Genomic DNA, 24,252 nt, shown 5'->3' with positions numbered 1-24,252 from the left:
TAGGACTGTTTCTGGCTGCTGAGATTAATAAGGACAGTGGCTGTGCTAATCAAACAGAACACACTTGCTTCCCAGCCCTCTGGACATTCTGCTGCACCCAGTAAGGAGAAGGGGACTTGGCTCTGCAATTAATTGGTTGCAGATGTAAACTTATTCTGCAGCCTGTCTCCTACAGGAGCTCTGACCAGGTGGCCTTATGGCCCCTTCTGACCTTCATGGAGCAAGGCAGGGAGGTAGATTTTGTGTCTGACAGAAGAGGGACTAGGCTGAGAAGGTCATAGGCTTTTCGGTGACCACCCCTTGAAAATAACCCACCAGGGATGCATGAATAGGTCAGCCTTCGCCAAGTATAACAAATCGCGCAGGGCATATTGCATACAGACGTGGGTATTTAGGAAAAACTTTCTAGCTGTCAGGGCAGTTAAACGTTGGACTAAATTGCCTAGTGAGGCTGTGGAATCGCCATCACTGGAGATATGTAAGAGAAGATTAGACATACATCTATTGGGTATGGTCTAGACAATGCTTGGTACTGCCATGAAGGCAGGGGACTGGACTCAGGGACCTCTTATGATGTCTTCTAGTTCTAGTGTTCTATGATTCTATGATTCTCTAATCTCTGCCCCTGTGCAGTCAAAAACTGGGTCACCACAGGTGTTTTGTAACAATTTGTCCAACTGAGGGAAATGCTAGTCCTGGTGGGTAGGAGACCTGTGGGCTTTAAAGGGACAAGTTCAAACAAATGTTGATCCTGGCTGGTAGCCCAACACACGCTCCCTATGGTGAGATCTATCACAAAAATAACATGGCAATGGCCCATGTGTACAGGGGGAACGTGGTAACTTTCATCCTGCCACTCTATAATGTTCACAGAGGATGCACATAGGCAGCCTTGACTGTTGTTACACTCCCAGCTGGTGTTGCTCTCGAGAGGGTGCCATACGCGGGTTACTTCACTATGCTTTAAGCTTCAGGGTTCCAGTGCCGGGCGGAACATGGGGAAACAGCCCTCATTCATGCCTGCAATCGGTTAACATCTACAGGCAAAAAAATGTACAGTTCCAAGCCTGGGAGGTGGGGCTGGGGCAGCTGGGGAAAGAACAGGCCCCTCTCCCTTTGTGGCAAGTAGTTGCATTGTGTGTGGCCAGAAGGAAGGTGCAAGCACTAGAAGCCCTCAGGTTCTCTGCGAAGCTGGGTCAGACAGGCCAGGCCTGAGAAGATCTCAAACCACCAGTGCACCCCCTTCAGCAAACAGTGCTACTGTGTGACACCCTCTTGCCCACCGCAGCTCATCTCCTCTCTCCTGGGGGATTCATTCCCATTTGGGTTTACAACCTGTGGAGAGGACCTGGACGCAGAGCACCTTGCAATGCCTGCACCTTCCTGCCCCCAGAGAGTTGTTGCCATGAAATACAGGGCTGAGACAGGCAGGAACGGCTTGTCATAACAGCCCCAGAAATTATCCTGTCCCCAGCAGCATGGGAATCCCACGACCCATTCAGGGGCACCCTGCAGCCTTCCCATTCCCTTCTGTGGCGTTCAGTGGTCAGTGTGGAAGGTGCTAGACAGAGCTCTGCTTTATTCCAGGACAAGGGCCAGTTGACCTCATGCCAACAACTGGCACTGCTGCTGTGCTCCACCCAGATTTCATGCTGGGGTGCTCAGCCCTTAACAGCCCAATCTAGGACAGCCCATCTTCTCCTCCGACCCAAAACAACCCTACAAACCCAACACTGACACACAGGTATAACTGCTTATCACCAGCTTACGAACTACATTTACTAAGAATGGCCAATTAGACTTCGAATTGCCTGGGCCTGCAGCTCCATTGACGCCCCAGCACTTCTGCTGTCACAAGGCAGTAGGTCAACGTGGTCTAGGTGTTCCATGTCCTGGGGTACCCTTCTCTCAACCCATTGTGAGTGTTACCTGTCTCAAGCTTAGTGAAAGGAAACAGTTGGTAGAGTGGATGGAGGTGGTACACCCCACCACTGATACAGCTGCCTGGGCAGTCACTGTGCTTTCATTGCTAAGGCTTAACTCGTGCCCCCTCCTGGGCTGGTGTTGTAGACACTGAGGTCATCTTGGTGGGTGATGTGCAACTTCCAGGGGAAAAAATGCTCCTTGGAGGACGTTCTCCTGCCCTGAGACACCATGAGTTCGATGTCCTGGTCAGAGAGCAGACGGATCAGATCACCCTCAGAGTCCCGGTAATTCAGAACTATGTCATCACGGTCAAACTCTCTCCTAAAAGAGGAAAAATTAATTAAACCATAGGGTCCAAACAATGCCAGGAAGATACTGCATACCAGTGTTCCAGAGACAGCAGCCCTCTAAGGAGCACACTAAAAAATGAGAGCATGCCCAGCCCAAGCCAATGAATGAGAGGTGTCAGATTATTAACAAGACTTTGTACCATCAGCTGCCCCATACTATATTAACATTATACAGCTATGAAGTGGAGACTGGGGTCTCTTTGCCCTCCACTCAAACTCTGCCTTCTGTGCACACATCTACGTTAGGCCATTATTTATAAGACATGTTTGCCAGCATTACATCTCACTGGGGACACCCTGTGGAATTTGGCAGCTAGTAGACAACAGTGTTTCAAATACCCTTTCAGAAAGCCAAGTAGGCTGCCAGGGGCAGATGGATTTGAAATTGCTGTGGTTAAGAGACAGGTGTATTATTCCCTAGAGAGTATATCTGTAATTTCACTGTCATTCAAAATGAAGTAATGCTCCTCTTACTATCCCTTTCAGAGGTCGGGCCAACATGTGAGGGTCACTAGTTCAGCAACTCCCAAACGAATGACCCAACGAGAACCTCACTACGGTAAGTAAAAGAGTTTATTGGTTGACTATTTGTTGGCAGCGGTTTTGTAGCCCTGTTGGCCTCAAGATCAGAGAAAGACAAGGTAGGTGCAGTAATAGCTTTTTTAGAACCGACTTTCTGCTGGTGTGTGAGATGAGTTTTTAAACTACACAGAGTTCTTCCTCAGGTCCGTCGGTCTATTGATTTAAAGTGTAATATAACAATTTAAAATTGGCAAATTCATAAACATCCCCTTTCCCCTTTTTCATTTCCTTTACCAGAATGGAAGAAAACTGGCCCCCGTGTTTGATTTTTTTTATATATATATTTCAAGTTTTAAAACTATAGTGAAACTTTCTTTCCTCCTCTTGTCTTGTGTCCAGCTTGGTATTTGTGGTATAGCCCATCTCAGTAATCCAGCTGATGGATGTCTCATTGGCTCACGGGTCTGCTGAAGCCAGGTTGGAAAGAACCAGGTGAGTCAAGACCAAAGGGAGGTGTTAACCTAGGGCAGCAAGGTCACTAATCAGTAGCACTGCCAGCTCTCCCAATTTTATTGCAAGTTCGCCTTAAAGCGCCAGCTCCATTTAATTACATGGAAATTTCAGTCGTCCTGCTTGAGAAAATAACCTGAAAGTGGGACCCTTCTCAAATGCCAGAAGGTAAATTAAAAAAAGAAAAGAAAAGCAAAGAAATAAGAAAAAGTCTCCAACATCCATAATTAAATTTCTGGATTCTCAAGCCAGTCTTGTGAATTTGAGGGCCCAGACACATTACTTCTGTAAGCTTAGGGCTGGCAAGCTTAAGGACAAGCTGGGATAAGTGCAGAAATGGGAGAACCAGCCACACTTCTGTGACTGCAATGACTGAGTTCCTATCAAACTAGAGCTGCAGCAGTGGGCAGGTATGTTGGAATTACTCTGTATTTGTGCACTTGATAGCCAGTTGAATTCTGTTGCTGAATAGGGTTCTAAGCGCTACTACAGTTAGAACCTCTGTCATCCAGCACCCTAGGGACTTGACCAGTGCCACACAAGAGAATTTGCCAGACCAGAGGAGGTCAATATTGTCTAGCATGTTACCAACACTTCCACGGCTTACTGGGCTCTTAGAAGACATTGGCCGCGTCTACACGTGCCGCCTACTTCGAAGTAGCGGCGCCAACTTCGAAATTGCGCCCGTCACGGCTACACGTGTTAGGCGCTATTTCGAAGTTAACATCAACGTTAGGCGGCGAGACGTCAAAGTCGCTAACCCCATGAGGGGATGGGAATAGTGCCCTACTTCGACGTTCAACGTTCAACGTCGAAGTAGGGAACGTGTAGTCGTTGTGCTTCCCGCAACATCCAAATAGCAGGGTCCTCCATGGCGGCCATCAGCTGAGGGGTTGAGAGACGCTCTCTCCAGACCCTGAGCTCGATGGTGGCTGCGTGCAGCAGCCCCTTAAAGCTCCCCGCCCCTTGCCTTCCTGTGCAGGAAGCTGAGAGAGCGTGCAGGCAGCAGCATTGCCACGTGGCTAGCCTGCACGCTTCTCTGCAGCCACAGACACCCCCACCCGACGCGATGGCCGCCCCCCAGCCCCCCAAGCGCCCCCAGGGGACCCCCCCCAAGGGGAGCCAGGGCTCCCAGCCCAGCAGCCAGGCGGGGAAGCGGCAGCGGGGCCCCTCCTGGACGGAGACCGAGCTTCGGGACCTGCTGGGGCTCTGGAGTGAGGAGGAGGTGCTCCAGGGAATGGGGAGCAAGAGGCGGAACGCGGATGCATTCGCTCGGCTAGCCGAGGGCCTGGCCACTCGGGGTCACCCTGCCCGCACTCCGGATCATGTCCGGAGTAAAGTGAAGGAGCTGCAGCAGGGTTATGCCCGGGCCCGGGATGCGGCCGGCCGGTCTGGGGCCGCCCCCGTCACTTGCCCCTTTTACAGGGAGCTCAGGGACATCCTGGGCCCCCGGCACACCTCCTACCCTCTGGCCACGCTTGATACCTTGGCTGACGAGCCCCAGCAGGCCCCGGAGGCGGAGTCCGCCCCGGAGGCAAGCCCTGCACCCCGGGGGCCCCCCCAGGAGCCCACCCCTGGGGCACTGGAGGAGGAGGAGGAGGAGGGGGAGTCCTCCTCCAGCGACACCGGCCTCCAGATCGTCCTGCCATCCAGGAGCTCCAGCCGGGCGTCCACCCCCCAGGTGTCCCCCGACCGTGGGAGTGGACCATCAGGTATGTACACCCCGGTGCACACCCCCGGGGTTGAGGGGCGGGGGTAATAGATATGACCAGGGCCCTCCATATGCCCAGATGACCATGGCCCCAAGGACAGCAGTGGCAAGTCCCTCAGAAGAGTGCATCAGCCCCTGCCCCCACCCCCAGCACGACAGTGCCATGCCCCATCCCCGGGGCTGGGGGGAGCGGAACCTCTAGGGTCCCCCGCGGGGAGGGGGTGGGACACCCAGCAGCAGCAGCAGCAGCATGTGATGGAGTGGGGGGAGTGCAAATGCGAGACTCAGGCTAGATATGAGAAACAAGCAGAATAGCTCCCAGTGGCTAAGGATGATCCTGGGGCTACAACTGGCAGGTTACACCTCTGCCATGAACAAAGAGGAGGGAGGAGCCGAGCTGGGTTTGAATCGGGGACGGCAGTTAGAGGCTAGGGGAAGGGAGAGCTGGAAGGCAGCCAGCCTGAGGAGGGGGAAAGCTACACCCCAGAGGGGCACCCCTCGGGGTCTTCTCCCCAGGACGGGTTGGAAGGACTGTCTCTGACTGCTGTACTGTCGCTTCTGTGAGAAACTGGGCATCTGTTGCCTAATAAACCTCCTGTTGTACGTGCTGAGTGAGAGTCACTCCTGCCAGCGGACGGGGTGCAGTGCAGGGGGACCCCTGAACCCCATCACAGCAGCATCTCCCGGGGACAGGGATGGGGAACCTGCAGCAGAGGGGTGGGGGGACAAGGGCCACGGCTCAGGGCCCACACTAACGGCTGTCTCCACTCTTCTTTCCCCCCTCCTGTGTTCCGCAGCTGTACCATCGGAAGGACTGGAGAGCGCCGGCGAGGTGTCAGTGGTCCCGGACAGCCCCCCGGGGCCATCACTCCAGGCCAGCCCCTCGGCGGAGGACCAACCCCACAGCGGGGAAGACGGTGGACCCAGCACCACCACCCGACGGTGACGGACCCCCAGCTGCTGGCCCTCCACCGTCGGCAGCTGGAGGTCGCTGAGCAGCAGCTGCGGGTGGAGGAGCGCCACCTCCAGCTGCAGGAGCGGGCGCTGGCCTGGCGCCAGGAGGCATGGGGGGCCTTCATGCAGATATTCGATTGTATCGCTAACTACCTGGCCCCCCATGCCGTACCAGCCGCCGCTGCGCCCGCCCTGCCTGCTCCACCCGCTGCTCCACCCGCTGCGCCGTCTGCCGTCGCACCGCCACCCGCCACTGAGGGCCCTTCCGCCAAGGGGGACCTGGGGCCAGCTGACACCTGCCGGCCGTATCTACCGGTCCACCCGGCCCCCAGCCAGCCCCAGCCAGTGCTGAGGCCGAGGCATGGGTCGCGGCCGCCCACCTCTAGCGCTGGACATTAGGGGGTGTGGGGCCCAGGACGTGCCCCCCCCTTTGTATATATTCCCCCCAGTGTTATGTTATTTTGTAAATAGTTTGTATATTTGACCCCTGTTGCTATGCTGATCCTTGCCCCCCCCATGTACATAGTTCTCCCCTTCCTTGTCTTCCCCTTTCATCTTATCCTTATTTATAATACATATATATATAAGTTTGATTTTGCCTGTAAATAGTTAGTCTTGATAATAATAATAAAAGTTCCACAGATACTTGATTTGACAAACAAATGTCTGTTTTTATGTACAAGAAAAGTGGGGGGGGGGCTCTTGGGTGCTCTGTGGTGTGGGCGTAGGGGCAGGGAGTGTTGTGGAGGATGCGGGGGGCAGTGAGGGGCCTGCCAGCGTTCACCCCACGGCCTCATCGAACTGGGCCCGCAGGGCCTCCCGGAACCGGGTCCCTTCGGGGTCCACCTGGCAACTGGGGGCAGCAGGTGGCTGCACATCGGCCCTGCCAGCCTCCACAGCCCAGCCCTGAACGAAGGCCTCCCCCTTGCTCTCCACGAGGTTGTGGAGGTCGCTGCACACGCCCACAATCTGGGGGATGTTGGTGGGGCCCGCATCAAGGCGGGTGAGGAGACACCTCCAGCGCCCTTTGAGGCACCCAAATGTGCGCTCCACCACCTGGCGCGCGTGGTTCAGGCGCAGGTTGAAGCGCTCCTGGCTGGCTGACAGATGGCCTGTGTACGGGTGCATGAGCCAGGGCCGGAGGGGGTATGCTGCATCTGCGATGATGCAGAGGGGCATGGTGGTGTCCCCCACAGGGATCTCCCGCTAGGGGATGTAGGTCCCTGCCTCCAGCCGGCGCCACAGGCCCGAGTTCCGGAATACCCGGGCGTCGTGGGTGCTGCCAGGCCAGCCCACATAAATGTCCAGGAAACGGCCCCGGCTGTCCACCAAGGCCTGGAGGACCACAGAATGGTAGCCCTTCCTGTTTAAGTAGCGTCCTCCGCTGTGTTCCGAGGCGCGGATGGGGATGTGGGTCCCATCCAGAGCCCCGAAGCAATTGGGGAAGCCCAGGGTGGCAAAGCCCGCGATGGCAGCATCTGGGTCCCCAAGCCTCACGAGCCTGTGGAGGAGCATGGTGTTGATGGTGTGGACGACCTGCAGGGGAAGCACATGGGAGAGCACCAATGAGGGGTGTGCAGGGTGTGTGTGGCCCTCCCCTGCCAGGGCCCCCCTCCCCTCCCCTCCCCTCCCCTCCCCTGCCAGGGCTGCCTCCCCCTCCCCCCGTGGGTCCTCTTACCTCCATGAGGACAGCCCCGATGGTGGCCTTGCCGACGCCAAACTGCTGGCCCACGGATCGGTAGCTGTCTGGAGTGGCCAGCTTCCAGACAGCGATGCCGACCCGTTTCTCCACACTGAGGGCACGCCGCATGGCGGTGTCCTGGTGCCTCAGTGCGGGGGTGAGCCACTGGCAGAGCTCCAGAAATGTCTGCCGGCTCATCCGAAAGTTCTGGAGCCAGCGGTCATCGTCCCACTCTCCGAGCACCAGCCGCTCCCACCAGTCAGTGCTCGTGGGGTAGCTCCACAGCCGGCGGCGTGTGCGGCGGGCGGGGGGGGCAGGCGGCGGGGTGCTGCAGGGTTGGGGATTGCGTCCTCCTCCCCTGAGGGCAGCTCCTCCTCTGTGGCAAGGAGGTGCTCAGCTGTCTCCTGCATGGCATCAAGCAGGGCGAGCACTGCTCCTACAGGGGCGGCTGGGTGGACCTCTGGCTGCTGTTGCTGCTGCTGCTGCTGCTGCTGCTGCTGCTGGGGGTCCATGACTGCGTCGCTCAAGGTGTGCGTGCCTATGGCTCTGCAGACCGCGTGCTGTGTAGGCTGCGTGTGTCTGGGAGGGGCCTTTTAAGGGAGCGGCTAGCTGTTGCCCCAGAAGCACTAGTCCGCCCTGTGACCCTGTCTGCAGCTGTTCCTGGCACCCTTATTTTGATGTGTGCTACTTTGGCGTGTAGACGTTCCCTCGCAGCACCTATTTTGATGTGGTGCTGCCCAACATCGACGTTGAACGTCGATGTTGCCAGCCCTGGAGGAAGTGTAGACGTTATTCATCGAAATAGGCTATTTCGATGTCACTACATCGAAATAGCTTATTTCGATGTAGCGTGCACGTGTAGACGTAGCCATTTAGGGGCAAATTCCAGCTAAATAACAGCACAGAAAACTCAGAGCCCAGAGTGGTGGTTGCAGACCAACTTTATGGGACCACGGGAGACTTGGCCATACCCATGATAAGTAGTCATCCAGCTAACTAAAATCATGCCGTATTGTGGATGTTGCAGAATGAAAGAGTTCTGGATTAGAGGTTCAACCTGTACAATGCAAATCATAACTAACAGGGTGGGCAGAGATGTTATCAAGACTTGTTCAGAGGAGATGATGCTGGCAACACCTGCAACAAGAGCATTTTGCGTAGGCACAAAACGCATGATGTGCATTGCAGATATATCCACAAGTGGTGGCAATGCCTTTTCTTTCCTGAGTCAATAAATGTCCAGGCATGCTGCTGAGATGCCTGTGTTCAATGCACAGAGGAAAATTAACAGCAGATCTCAGAGCATGGCACTGGCAAGGATAGGATGGGTGAGAGACCTTTCATGACAGAGTAGAACACACGCATCTGAATCACATATGAGCTCTGATTTGCGAGCTCCATTTTATCTAAACTTGCATGAGGCCAGGTTGTGTCAGCTGCCAATTCTCCAGGGTAATAAGGAAATGTGTGTCAGGCCCAGAACCCTGGGATGGCTGGACAGACCCTCACAGAGCTAGCATCAGAAGGAACTCAGGAAATATGCCTGGGAGTAGATTTCTGCATCCAACCATCTCTGCCTGTGCTGTACCTCATTAATGCCATCAGGTCCTCGAACAGCGGGGTGCTGCTCAGGTCTTCTTCCACGGAAATGTCCCTAGAAGAGGGAAAAGACATCATCACTTCGAGTGATCAGAGCAGATCACTGATTGGGCTGCAGGAGTCAGCACATCTCTCCAGGAATCCCCTGAAAACATCACCTCATTACCTGATGATGCTGACAGTGTCATCACGGAAATAGCAGCGCAGCCAATTGCTCATGCCTTCTTCCTGGGGTAAGTCTTTAATGATCTTCACAAAAGCAGCTGGGAAGATTCCAGTGGCATCATGGACGGTTCCCTGGGACAAGAGGAAGGAAGACAATGATGAAGAGGATGCTGGTTTTACTCCCTGGCAATGCAAGTCCTTACCATGGAGATGGCCACCAGAATTCCCCATATACGGTCATGTAAGAACAGCCATGTTGGGTCAGACCAATGGCTCCTCCAGCCCAGCATCCTGTCCCTGGCAGTGCCCCGTAACTGACACTTCAGAAGGAATGCAGGGAACAGGGCAATTATTGAGAGAGCCATCCTCTGACATCCACTATCAGCTTATGGCCATCATAGGTTCAGGAACACTCAGCATGGGGTTGCCCCCTGGCTATCTTAGCTGATAGCCCTGTCTCCCATGAAATTATCTACTTCTTTTCTGAACCCAGTTATACTTTTGGTCTTCACCACATGCCCCAGCAGTGAGTTAACTGTGTGTTGTGTGAAACATTTCCTTTTGCTTGCTTTAAACCTGCCGTTATTAATTTAATTGGTTGATTCCCAGTTCTTGTGTTCTGTGATAGGTAACTCACACTTCCCTATGTGCTTTCTCCACATGTTTAGTGATTTTATAGCTATCTGCCTTACCACCCTTAGTCGTCTCTTCAATCTAATCTCGCCTCGTTTTTGTTGCCTGTCGCTATACCTTTTCCAATTCTAATGAATCTTTTTGGAGGTGAGGTGTCCAGAATGGAAAGCATTATTCCGGGGTGGACCTACTGTGGATCTGCATCATGTCATTATGATATTTTCTGTCTTATTATCTATGTTTTCCCTAATGGTTCCTAATATTCCGTTAGCTTTTTTGACTGCCACTGCACGTTGAGTAGATAATTTCAAAGCGTTATCCACGAGGATGCCAAGATCTCTCTTTTTTTAGTGGTAACAGATAATTAAGACCTTATTTTTCTATGTATAGTTGGAGGTATGTTTTTCCAATGTGAATTACTTTGCATTTATGAACCCTGAATTCCATCTGCTAACTTGTCACCCAGTCAGCCATTTTGCGAGATCCTTTTGTAACTTCAGGCAGCTTTGCACTTAACTGTCTTGAGTAATTTTTGTATCATCTACAAACTTGCAACCTCATGATTTACTTACTTTTCTAAATCATTTATGACTAGGCTGAACGGTGCTGGTCCTAGCATAGCTCCTTGGAGAACTGCTGCTATTTATCTCTTTCCACTGTGAAAACTGACCATTTATTCCCATCCTTTGTTTCCTATCTTTTTACCAGTTATCGAACGATAACAGAACTTTCCCTCATTATCCTGCTTGAGATCCTTTGATATGGGACCTTGTCAAAGGCTTTCTGAAAATTCAAGTACACTATATCAAGATAAAGCGCTGAGTGCAGTGGGTGTGACTTGATATCATACCTGTACTGGAATATTGGATTGGGTGGTTGGCTACAGGAAGACTGGGGCAGTGTATGATATACAAACATCAAATACTCCCCCAGGAGGGCTGCCCTCTTTAATGAAGCAGAGATACAATATCTGCAGATATCTGTCATGCTCCTTCACATCATTCTCATAACCTCACCATAGTGCCCAAATCCATGCCCAAAACAGAGCAGGCAGGTGGGGATGGGGTACAGTGTGTCATATGTCATGCAAACACAAGCCATCATGTTTGAACCGGAGTTGTCTTCTCTTTTCTATGGCCTGTGTGTGTTCTGCTAACCTCCACATACTCAAGAATACATTATAGGCAAAGAGCATACAAGTGAAACCCAAATGCCAGAGGAGAGGAAGTCTGAAATCCAAACAGAGTCCAGAAAGGAAGGACTCTGGAATATGGAAATAGATGCTTTGGCCCAGATCCTCAAAAGTATTTAGACTATATACTGAATCTCTCTAGTCCAGCAATCTTGGGATCTGACTGGTGTCAAGAGAACTTGCCAAACCATGGGAGGTGAATATGGTCTAGCAGTATCGTCAACCCTTCCACTGCTTACAGGGCTCTGAGAACAAATTTAGGGGTAAATTATAGCTAAATAACAGCACAGAACCCTGTGAGTAAGGACTGGGGGCTGTAAAAAAACTTTATAGGACCATGGGAAACTTGGTCAAACCTACGATAAGTGGACATCCAGCTACCTAAAATCATGCCAGACCATGGACGTTGCTGGACGAAAGCATGTCAGACTAGAGAGGTTCAACCTGTACTAATTTCCACTGAAATCACTGAAAAGTCAGAAGCCAAAATAATTTTGAGAATCTGAGCCTTCCTCTCTCCTGGACTGACATCAGATGTACCCAGAAGCTCAGAAACTCTAGCATAACCCTAGTAACTTCAGTCTTACCTCTAGCCAATCTTTATTGATCCTACTGAGTAGATAGATCAAATCTCCCTTTTTGAAGTTCAGCTCCAGCGTACTAGTTCCAAGAAAGTCAAACAGGGCCTGGGAAAAGTAGTCACCATTCAAATAATATATTCAGAGTTCCAGAACTGTATCCTGCTTTCCTGTCCTGCTCACCCATAGGAAAAGGTTACTTCCCTCTACTCACATTCTAGGAATATGTTGCCTAAGAGGATCCCTGCACACCAAGAGCTGGAGCGATCAGGAAATCACTGGGAGTTGGTGCAGCATGCACTTCCCAACACAGATGCAAATGTTTGTGTAAAGCCAAGTAGGAATTGCAACCCCAACAAACAAAGACTGCAAGCTCAGAAGATAGTGGTTTTCATAAGGGAGGATAGATACTGGATCTTTCTTGACAGTGATGGACACAGAGAGCTCTTTGAACAGGCTTTCATAAAACTTCAGAAGCTGTTAGTTTTTTAAAAAGGGTACAGATGCAATGGAGAATAATTGATTCAAGAGCCTCTGTCTCCAGCAATTGACAAAGTTCAAAAAAAGCGACTGAGCCCATAGTTTCTAACAGCCTTGCACTGAACATTCAGATTTGCCATTTGGTAAAGCCATGGCCTAATGAGTTCTCCTTTGGAGACAATTCCAACCAGCAAGTGTCCCGGGATGCAGGAGTGCATCCCCCAAAGCAGAGCAGTTTAAAAGCAAAGTCTCATTGGAAGAACAGGGGGTCAACAACCCCTGGCACGGGTAGCAAAAATGGCACGCGAACCAATTTTCATCGGCACGTGAGGCGGGACCTCAGTCCCACTCCTCCTCCCCCACGAAGCCGGAAACTTGCTCGAAGGCACATTCCCTGTGGCCTAACAAAACACCAGCTAATGCTACCAACTACCCCATACACAGTAAAGCTCTGCATCTACATTTATTTTTTAATGAATCTGTTGCAAGTAGGACTATGAGTGACTTTAAAAAAGTATCACTGGCAATCGGACTGTACATAGAGGTCAAAAGGTCAAATTTCGGCACCCCATCTCAGAGAGCTTGCTGACCCCTGATCTAGAATACATTTTGGACTACCCTTTCCATGGCATTTCCCTTTGGCTGAATCCTCTTTTCCTTATTCTTAGAGAATCAAGAGGATACCAATATATTCCAAACTTGGGCCCAAAAAAACAGTGCTCAGGGTAGCTCTTAAGAAGGACCTCCCATGCCAGCCTCAGAGTGCAAGTGTCTTGTGTGCCAGAGGGCACTAACCACTTCAGGTTAGGAAAGCTCTGAGCCAACTCCACTTGCTCCAAGTGCAGGCTCTCAGTGGACAGCCCCCCACTTCCCTTCCTGCTAGCGCCAGAAAGAAATGCCCTTCTCCTGGTAGATGCCCAAAGGGGGCTGGGGCTGAGGAAGGGGTATCAATTCTTCATTCCCACCTTCAGAAAAGATTATTTCTAAATATGCCAGAGACATCCAAACCGCCATCCAATGGCAGATTCAAAATCTTGTATCACACGAGCTTTCTACCCAAATAAGGGACAGGACTGGGAGCAGAACCCTGTCCTCTCCTGCGCTCCTCTCCTTTTCCCTTTGCCCCTCCTGTTTTCCATGTATCTGCCTTGATTCTGAGCTTATCTTTCCCAATGCGCAGCTGGGTTCTGTTCACCCTGTAAGCGTTCCTCCTTTTCAAATGTTCAAGTTCATTGCAAAGTTCTCTTTCTCCCCCTACCACATGCTCCCATTGATATTTCTTTGACGATTCTGTCTTGTTTCATCTCTTTTTGCCTTCCATGTTTAAGCAATGGGCTTAAACTGCAGCAAGGGAGGTTTAGGCTGGACATTAGGAAAAAGTTCCTAACTGTCAGGGTGGTCAAACACTGGAATAAATTGCCCAGGGAGGTTGTGAAATCTCCATCTCTGGAGATATTTAAGAACAGGTTGGATGGTCTAGACAATACTTGGTCCTGCTCTGAGTACAGGGGGCTGGACTCGATGACCTCTCAAGGTCGCTTCCAGTCCTAGTATTCTGATTCTATCTCTCTCTCTGATTTCCTACCACTCCTCCCCATTCTCTCCCCACTTCCCCTTTCCACTTGTAAGAACTTCCCTCTCCCAGCTTAGATCTTCCCGGTCAGAACAGGAACACTGGTTTTGCTCACTCATCCAGTCTCAGGGATGGAAGCGCTACAGGCCCTGAGTCGAAGCATTTAAGCTCATGCTTAACTTAGAGTGCTCAATGGGACTCCAGGACACACTTTAAGCTAAGCAAGTGCTTTGCTGAATCAGGGCCTGGAAGTGAGTCTGTGGGTGCCCCCCTCTAATTGCAGACAAGCTGTCAGTGAATTCTCCATAATCTGACAGTTCTGAAATTCAGCTTGTACTGGTCCTCCAGTAAGATCCTGTTATTTGGGTGAGAGGCAGATTTCACCACTATATATATCTTCAGTCCTCTGCTTTGCCCCATGCTGGCCTGTCAGGCCTTTCCCCTCTCCTGCTCTGGAGCAAGGGGAATTTCTTACCTATGCTTATTCCATTTTCCCTCCTCCCCCAATGCATGAACCTCTCCTAACAAAGCCACAGGTGTCACCAGAGAGATACCCAGCCTTGCTTATAACCTGCTCCCTGCTGCATATAGTACCCACCTCAGCCCTTGGGGCAGCCATGCGGTCAAACCCAGGTTCTTTGGGCAAAATGCTTTTGCTGCAAAGGAAGGAGACAACAGGAGAAGGTAAGCCCTGCTTTCTAGGGCCAAAGTGGAGCTGCACAGTCTGTGCTTCCTCGCCAGCTAGGAGGCAGCTGCCCAAGTGATCCAACTCACAAAGCTGCTTTACAAAATGCCAGAGAATCTGTGCAGCACACACCAAGTCGAGCAAACAGCCACAGAGGCGACTACATCAACCCCAGTGTGCTCAGCTCTCATGTGTCGCAGCAGCAAACTCTCCCTGGCACAGCCCTCTGTCGAGCGCAGAGGGGAATTTAAGCCGTGAACTCAGAATCTGGCACCTCCCTCAGCCACCCCCCATCTGGAGGGATCCCTCCCTCCCACTGTTAGCTCCCTTGAAAAATGTCAGCCTTAAGGATTGTGTTAATTCAATCCCGTCTAACTCTCTTTGTCTCTGTGCTCTCTCTCCGGGACTGAGAGGATGTCATGCGATCCTATGGGATCCTAGCGCTACTCTGCAGGATAGTCCCCTGCTCAGGAGAGGCATGGGGCCAACTGAGCATCCACGTTCCTTTAAGATCTGATCCAGCTGCAGTTGAGGTCAACGGCATTAAATTCAGTAGTGCAGGATCAGGCACTCAGCCCTGACCTGCCCCCTCCATACCAGCTCCCTAGAGAGGTCACCTGCATAGAGTCACCAGTGCAATGAGCAGGACACAGTTTTCAAACAGGGCCAAGACCTCTCAGCACTTCCCATGCCCAGACGGAATACGCCCTGGATGGCACAGGAGTTTTAGCCCCTGTGGGTGGGAAAAGCCCAGTTTTCGTAGCACAACCAGCCAACAGAGTCAGACTTGGCTGACTCACTTGGGACACACATGGACAATCCCCAGCTCCCTCTCCTCAAAGGGCTGTGTCCCAGGGGTCTGGCACCCTCCCAGGGAGCCAGGTTTAAACAGCAGGGAACACATCAGAGGCTTACACTCGGCGAGTACGTGGGCGAAGCCGCCTCAGCCCCTGCGGCACCTGCTCGCAGTCAAACTCCGTGTGGTAGAAAAACAGTCGTAGGTCTTCATCCATCAGCACCCAGCTGGGCAGGCAGAGCAGCTTCTGCGGCAGGGGAGACAAGGGAGCAGAGTAACAGCAATGTGAGAGAGACACCGTGCGTGGTACCTGGGCAATGGAAACACCTCTCAAATCTGCTGACCCACTGAGGAGGTGCATCCCCCTCAGAAATCCTCCAGCTAAGCTGGACAGGGGTGAGGCAGCTGCTGGTTTTGCCACTCTTCATTGCTGGCCTTGGCCAGTGTGTCTCCTGCCTGACTTCAGAGATGTTCATCCTCACCCTGGCATCCCTCCCACAGCTGCCCCAGCATCACAGAGATCCCAGTGCGGGGAGGACAGGATTGGGAGGTGGGCATCTCCCCACTACTCCCTATCAGTCTGTCAGCTGCTGCGGGGCCCCAGTCGTTTAATACAGGGGCCATCATTAACCTGCCCACAAAGGAGTTCTCCCCTTCATGTTATGGTGCCTTGGTGAGCGCCAAAAAGGGAGCCAAGTGCGCTTGGAGGGGCGGGTATAGCTATCCACGATGACTTCAAACAGTACCGCTCCAAACCATGGACTCTCTGTGCCCACAGCTCCCTCTGCTCTAAGCCGAAGCTTTACCTTCATATACGCATTGAGGACAGGGATCCGATTCTCTGCAATCTCCTTCTTCGCACCGACATAAACCTTTCCTGGAAAGCACAAAGCCAACAACGCCTGAGCGATGCCGCGAGGGAAATGGGACAGAAGCAGCCTACCCGTAGCCTCCAGGAGAAGGAACACAGATGAAAGGCCCTTCAAGCTTCCCACATGTCAGTGTCCCCTGCTGGAGCAGATCCCCCAGCCCAGGGACCTGCATTGATCGGTACCACACGCAGTTGCTGGGAATGGGATCTGGATCTCCCAGCCAGGACCCCTGCACCCTGCCTGACAGCAAGCCGCACCAGAAGGGGCTAGGACTGGAATGACTGCCAAGGAGATCAGGAAGCCAGCACAGGGCTGCATCTGACAGCCTACCTGGCAACACGGGGAGGGTGAAGGCAAAGGTGTTGCTTTTGTTCTCTGCCCCATATCTCTCCTCTAGCTTGCCATGCAGGGCGAAGAACTGGCGGTAGCGGCGGAAGATCAGGTACCTGCCCCCTCCTTTTGTCTTCACCTCAATGACAAACACCTGAAGGGGGAGAGGGAGTGGGGGTCACTGGCACACCTAAATTAGAGCAGCAGAGTGTGATGGAAGCACAGCAGGGATGCAGATAGCCAGTCGACTAGTGTCTGGGCTGCGTTCTCAGGAGGCTGGAGTAGAAAGTCAACCTTCTGTTAAGAACCTGGTGCATTCTGGGATGCCATGCTCAGCACAAGTCTATAGAGTACATACCTATCTCACAGAGATGGAAGGGACCTTCTGAGGTCATTGAGTCCATGCCCCTTGCCCTCACAGCAGGCCCTATCACCATCCCTGGCAGGTTTTTTAAAAGCATTTGCCCACAGATCCCTAAATGGCCTCCCTCAAGAATTGAGCTCACAACCCCTGGGTTTAGCACTCAAACCACTGAGCTAGCCCTCCCGCCAAGCAGCGAGTTCAGGAAAGGGGGTAGAGACCCCATATGCCTCCCCCCACTCCTCTCCACACACACACACACACTCCTCTTTCCAGGGGTGACTAAGGCACTGGAAAACTCTATCTTGTTGGCAGATAACTTAGCAATTAACCAACAGCAACACTGTGTCTCATCTATATATATACGTATACATATACATATACATATATATATATGAGAGTGCTTGTGCATCTGTCTGTCCACCCATGAGTCTGTCTGTCCATCTGTGACTCTGTTTGTTCAAGAACTCCCCCCACACAGTAAGAGCTAGGACCACCACATTTGCTGTACAGGTTCCTCTCAGCCTAAGTCAAAGCAAAGCGAGGGTTTGGTTGTGTCAGGAGAACAGGAAGTGCCTGGAATGGGATGTTTTCCACAACAAGGAAAGGGCGGGAGCCAAGAGCAGGGACCGTTATGCACCACAATGAGCACTGGAGACAGCGAGTGTGATGGATAGTTATACTGTAGAGTGACACAAGGGGCGACCACACTGGGAAGAAAGTGGCAAGATGGGGGCTGGGCTCTCCCTATTGCCGGCCTCCGGTCATGGGTAAACTCCTCCCCGTGTCCCTTGGCCGCAGCACCAGAACGGAGGGGGAGTTCCACCAACCAGCGTCCCCACCACCACAGCCTCTCTGGAGAAGCCACAGGCCAGGGACAAGCACTGGGTCCCTCCCCACTCCCCAAGGAGCCGTGGGATTGGCAGCAAAGCTCCCTGCCCCAGGGATAGATGAGCCCAGGCTCAGCAAAGGAGCCCCAGCCCTCTCCCAAAGAGCCATAGGTCAAGCAAGCAAACCCTGCCTCCCTGCAAGGAGACATGAGCCAGGGTCGGGCAATGCAGCCCCAGAAGTCCCTACCCCAAGGAACCACTGGCTGGAGCTGGACAGCAGAGCCTCGCCCCTCTCTGAGGAGATAGATATGAGCCAGGACTGGGCAGCAGAGCCCCTCCTCTTCCCAGAGGAGACGCAGGCTGGGGCCAGACAGCAGAGCCCTGCTCGACCCAAAAGCTGTGGGCTGTGGCCAAGCAACAAAGACCCTGCTCCCCGCCCCACCATCAGGAAGAGTCACTGGCCGGAGCCAGGCACCACATTTCTGGCCGTGCAGGAGAAACCACGAGAGCTTATGCTCCAAAATATGTTTGTCTATAAGGTGCCACAGGACTTCTTGTTGTTTTGGCTGGGCGGTGCGGCCCTGGGCACTCCAGGGAACCACTCTCACTGCTGTGGGGGCCCCAGAGAGCCCCCCCACTACTTCCCAGCCCCAGCCCTAACTCCCGTACCTCCACTCTCTGGTCTGAACTCCCACAAGGACCCAAGCAATGGTGGGTAAATCTACTAGTTCCAGTATAAAAAAAAGAAAAATAAATAAATAATTTAATGCTCTAATGCTAACATATTCTGAATCTTGTGGCAAGTCACTTACGGGACACTGGTTTGCCTTAATATATCATTTAACTTTGTCCCTAATGTTGTGGAGAAAGAGAGAGAGAGAGAGAGGACTCCTGGGCTCTGTCTCTGGAAGATGTGTGTGTGGGGGGGCGGGTCTAGTGAGTTACAACAGGGAACAGTTACATCTGGGCTTTCATAAGAACATCAGAATGTCCACACAGGGTCAGACCAATGTTCTAGCTAGACCAGAGTCCTGTCTTCCAACAGTGGCCGATGCCAGGTGCTTCAGAAGACATAAACAGAAGAGCCAATCATCAAATAGTCCATCCCCCCCGTAGCCTACTCCTACCTTCAGACACCACCCCTGCCCATCCTGGCTTGTAGTCACTGATGGACCTATCCTCCCTGAGCTAATTTTGTTCTTACTGGAGGCCTGTTACAGTTTGGACCTTTCCACCTTCTCCTGGCAAAGAGTTCCTTCCACAGGTCGACTGTGAAGAAATATTTTCTTTGGTTTGTTTTAAATCTGCTCCCTCTAAATTTCTTTGGGTGAGCTTCTTGTGTTATATTTGTGAAGGAGTAAATAAAATGTCCTTACTCTATTTTTCCACATCAGTCAGTATTTTCTAGGTTTCTAGCATATTCTCTTACTCTGTAGTCAATTCTCCTCTAAGCTGAAAAGCCCCAGTCTTTTTAATCTCTCCTCGTATGAAAGCTGCTCCTTACCCCCTAATAATCTTCATTGCTCTTTCTGTGCCTTTTCCAAAACCAGCTTTTCTTTTTAGATGGGGTGACCAGATCTGCATGCCTTAATCGAGATGTGGATGTACCATGACTTTATATAGAGGCAGTATGATATTTTCTGTCTTAGCTCCATTTTTCCTAGGATTCCCAATATTCTGTTAGCTTTTTTAGATTGCCACTGCACACTGAGCAGAAATTTTCAGGGAACAATCCACAATGATTCCAAGATCTCTCTTTTGAGTGGTAACAGCTGTTTTGGACCCCATCATTTTTGTGTACATGGCTGGAATTACATTTTTCCATGTTCATCACTTTGCATTTATCAGCACTGAATTCCATCTGCCCTTGTGTGGCCCAGTCACCCCATGTTGTGAGATCCTTCCGTAACTCTTTGCTCTTAGATTTGGACCGAAATATTTTGAGTAATTCTGTATCATCTGCAAATGCTGCCACCTCACTGTTTACCCCTGTCCGAAGATCATTTACAAGCAAATTGAACAGCAGTTGTCCCAGTGCAGACCCCTGGAACGCACCACTATCTGTGTCTACTCTTTTTTCCCTACATTTTAAATAGAGTACAATGTTTTCACGAACAACAAGACGTCCTGTGGCAATTTATGGACTAACAGACATTTAAATATCAAATATATTTAAATATCTGTTAGTCTATAAAGTGCCACAGGACCTCTTGTTGTTCTCGAAGATACAGACTAACAGGGCTACCTCTCTGAATGTTTTCATGATCTTCTAATGATCCTTCAATTACTTAGTAACAGAGAGAACGTCATGCTAGTCTATATGCTATCAAAACAAAAAAGCGGTCAAGTAGCACTTTAAAGACTAACAAAATAATTTATTTGGTGAGCTTACGTGGGACAGACCCACGGGTCTGTCCCACGTAAGCTCACCAAATAAATTATTTTGTTAGTCTTTAAAGTGCTACTTGACTGCTTCTTCAATTACTTGGATGCCAAGCCTTTTGTTATCTTAATTGCCCTGCCTCCCCCTGTTTGCATTCACACTTCCCAGGCCCAAAGGCAAATTTGGGAGTAATACAAGCTCTGTTAAGAGCTGCCTCTGGAGCTTTGGCATATGCTTTAAGCCCGGGGTGAGCAACCCCCAGCGTGTGCCAAGAGCGGCACATAAGCTGATTTTCATCCACACGTGAGCTCAGCGCTGCCCCTCCTCCGCATGCAGCTGAGGGCTTGCCTATGGAGTAACAAAAGACCAATTAATGCTACCAGCCACCACCTCCATGGTAAAGCTCTGTCTTAATTTATTTATGAATGAAGCAGTTGTAAGTATGATTGTTAGTGCCTTTAAAAAGTATCACCAACACTTGAATCTTACCGAGAGGTCAAAAGGTCACATTTCGGCACTCTGCCTTGGAAAGGTTGCTGGCCCCTGCTTTAAGCAGCTCTCAAGTATGAAATCTAGGGGCTCACGCTTTAGGTGGGCTAGTGACCCCTCAGCCTCCCATAAATGGCATCCTTGAAAGGAGGTTCCTATTGGCACATGCCAAGAAGAGCTGCTCCCCTGCAGATTCTCTATCCCCATTGAACCTCCTAAACACAACTCTGGAAAGATTTAGGAAACAGACAGTGCCAACGAGCCCCTCACTGTCAGCACACACCCACAAGGCCCTAGGATTATCACAGTGCACTTGGGACAGCCACTTTCCCATTCCAGAGGAAAGCAGGTCCTGCCCAGCAACACAGAAACCGGAAGGGGTTGTAGAGGTAGCAGGCCACGCCTACAGCATCAGGCCAAGCAGGTTGCATCCTATTTCCCTGCCCAGTGCTGAGCCCATCACACCAGTGAGCACGTGGCGGGAGTCTCTCTCTTACATAGTAACTGGAGAAGCCGCGCTTCTCTTGGATGTCGGCAATGTTAGCGCAGACAGGCACGTCATTTGGAAGCTGGTCAAAGTCGCTGAAAGGCAAGAGGGAAACAGACTTGGGTTACTTCAGATGCGATTGGCCTTTGGCACAAGCAAACTAGCAGCTCCATGATGCCCTGTGCTCCTGGTCAGCTCTGCAACTCCTGGGCTGGCCCTGTCGCTCTTATAGGCAGTAAAGCCAAGGTGGAGAGGCAGCATCTTGCTGCCTGGCACTAGACAGCAAGAGAGGCAAGAAGGCCACTCATGGCCTGGTTTCTATCTTTCTGGAAGCCCACAAGCTGCAAGGCCAATTGTATAGACCAGGGGTCAGCAACCTTTCCGAGGCAGGGTGCTGAAATCTGACCTCTTTGTATGGTCCAAGCACCGGTGATACTTTTCAAAAACACTAATAGTCCTACTTACGACAGCTTCATTAAGAAATAAATGAAGACGTAGAGCTTTATCATTCAGCTGGTGGTTGGTAGCATCAACTGGTCTTTTGTTAATCCACAGGCGGCCTGGCTCTGAGCAAGCTCCCGGCTGCATGGGGGAGGAGGGGCAGGGCTGAGCTCCCGCCTCCTGTGCTGATGACAATCACTTGCGCGCCACTCTTGGCACCTGTGCTGGGGGTTGTTGACCCATATTATATACCTCTAAAGTCTGATTTTTAGGGGCACTGAACACATACAAACCTGAATGAAATCTCTGAGAGCTGTGAGCACACAGTGCCTCTGAAAATCAGCCCCACACCAGCAGGGCTAGCTACGTACAGAAAGGTCTGAGTTAGTGCCCTTTCGCTGGCAGATGACATTGTCCCTTGGCATGTTCTTGACCACCCTACAATATCTAGAAAAATTAGTGTAAGGGGGCTGTTGGCCCCTTTCTGAACCTTGGAGGCAGGGTTGGCTGGACCTCTCCCAGGACCAAAAGGAAGGGAAAAGGCTAATGAAGATACTGACAGCCCCCCGGGCCAATGGGGAGAGGCCAACACTTCAGGTTAGCCTGATCGACAGGCGGGCCAATGAGTGAGTCAGGAGCATGGGGTCCTGTCCTTGGTGTGAGCTGGAGTTGCCTGGCCAAAGGGGCTGAGTAAAGAGACAGCAGCACCCCAGCCTGAGCAGCTGCCCAGGAAGTTATGCTGGGAGCAGAGTGGTAGCAGCGAAAGCCAGGGGGCCAAAGGAGCAGCCTGAGGAACTGCACTGGAGACAGATCCACATCCATGCTATGGCAGAAAGGAGCTGGGTGTGGTGGGTAGCTGGGGAGTGCGAGGGGGCAGTGGGCGCTGTGTGGGGAGACACCCCCTGCCAAGAGGCCTTGCAGGCCAGATTTGGAGGGGGGTTGTAACCCCAAAAAGAGGGTTAACACTGGGGAGAAAGGTCCTGACACACGCAGCGTGAAGGCATGTGGCCGCTACCCAAGCAAGTGTCTGACCGGCAGCATCCCTGCAGCACAGCCTGGGCCTGGGAAGAAGACCTGGAATGTGTGCGGATTAGACTGTGTCCTGCCATGACATCCCAGAGACATTGTTTGTGGTGATCCCGTGCCACAGAAAGGGGTTTCGTGTTTTCCTTTAACCTTCTTCATTTTTGCATGTTTTTATTTGTTGCTCTTTAATAAACTGTGTTGGCTTTTAACTATACATAAAGATCAGGAGGTCTGGGAAGCATCCAGTGTGAAGAAAGTGCCATGGAATAGAGACACCCTTGGCTCTGTCCTAAGAGACCACAACAAGGTCAAGGTCGGTCCCCCCATGAATCCTGGGCCCAGCCTTGTTGAGATTACTAGGACTCTGCCACAAAGGAGAATGGAAAAGGAAATGCTGAGGTCAGGCAGGCCTCTGAGTAAAAGGGTGAGAGCTGGGACTCAGAGCCTTCTCCTAACAAAGGCCACTGTGATAGTGTATAAGCCAGGAAAGTTCCTAACAATAGCAGGACCATTTTGCCACTTCCGTTAGGATAATACTTATAGACCATTCTCCGTGGGTGTCTATCTCTCCTTTGCCTGTATGGGTAATAAATAGTAATGGGCTCACGGATCCAATCACTCTCTTCTCAGGCCCTCCTTTGCCCATCCCACTTGATAAATACAGAGAAGGACCAATTCACTTTGCCTGTCCAGGCTACCACATGAAAGCTCTCAGCATGTTATTCCTGAAGTACAGGTCCCAGAAGAAGAGGTGGAGGAGCAGCGGGAAGCAGGAGAAGGTGATTTCCAGTTTGAGGCAACTGAACCTTTTCCCTCTCCACAAAGATGATAGAAGGGGGAACAATTCATCCTTCTGCTATCAGGCCCCAGAACAAGGGGCTTCTTGGCAATGGGGAGTCCACCCAAAAGGGCATTGTAGGGCAGGAAGCCCACAACCTCTTGCTTCACTGGAGTTAGTCAGCACCACTCTACGCTTGGGAGGTGCTGGCTCTTGCTGTGCAAGGGAAGTGGTTAGAGGAGCCATGGGATGTGCCAGTGCTGCCACAGCCTGCCTTTCCTGTGGAGGCCCCGCTGCAGTGTCAAATCACCCTCCCTGGTGGAACCGCAGGGAGGATGAAGAGGTAAATACTCGCTACCCTCCCTGGATGGAGACCTGTCCATGGGGCTCCTGATAGCACAATGGGGCCCGTTCCTATTTACAAACTGGGGTGCTCACAAAGGAAGCCCAATATTTTGGTGGCTGGAGCCACGCCTGGGCAGTGTCTCTTGGGGCCCTTCTAAGAGGCCTGTGCCCAAGTAAAACGGAAAGAGCAGAGAGATAATGCAGAGGTGTCTGGGGGACTCACCTCTTGTCTCGCAGCTGACGGGGAAGAGACATCCTTGGAGTCCAGGGGCACCCCAGAAAGGCCCAGCCCTTCCTCGGGCAGTTCAAGTGGACTGCGTGCAAACAGGACCCCACCCCTCTGGCTCTGTTGAGTCTGGATATACTGGGACCTCTCTTCAGGGCCTCCGGGATCTCACTCTGAATATGTCAGTGTTACTCTGTCATTTCCCACCCCCATCAGATTGAGGAAGTGCTACTGAAAGAAAGCCCGTAAGCTGAGCAACTTTGTGATTGCAACATGGGTGGTGAAACTGCACCCCCCCCCCGACACACACACGCACACACACACCCATG

At 51.7% G+C, this 24,252-nt stretch overlaps 1 protein-coding gene across 1 annotated transcript; it reads right to left on the bottom strand.

Annotated features, from left to right (window-relative positions):
• Positions 1-2,012: 2,012 nt before the first annotated feature.
• Positions 2,013-24,009, bottom strand: NCF4 (neutrophil cytosolic factor 4). Its single transcript, XM_074983858.1, is given in 10 exon segments — positions 2,013-2,247; positions 9,243-9,308; positions 9,420-9,550; positions 11,831-11,929; positions 14,473-14,530; positions 15,475-15,602; positions 16,162-16,232; positions 16,558-16,711; positions 21,118-21,202; positions 23,921-24,009. Coding segments are annotated over 10 exon segments (1,059 nt in total). The 5' UTR covers positions 23,953-24,009.
• Positions 24,010-24,252: the final 243 nt, after the last annotated feature.

Source organism: Carettochelys insculpta, chromosome 1 (genome assembly GCF_033958435.1).
Source record: "Carettochelys insculpta isolate YL-2023 chromosome 1, ASM3395843v1, whole genome shotgun sequence".
NCBI lineage: Eukaryota > Metazoa > Chordata > Testudines > Carettochelyidae > Carettochelys > Carettochelys insculpta.
The sequence above is the reverse complement of the archived record's forward strand: the minus strand, read 5'-3'. Positions and strand labels throughout refer to the sequence as shown.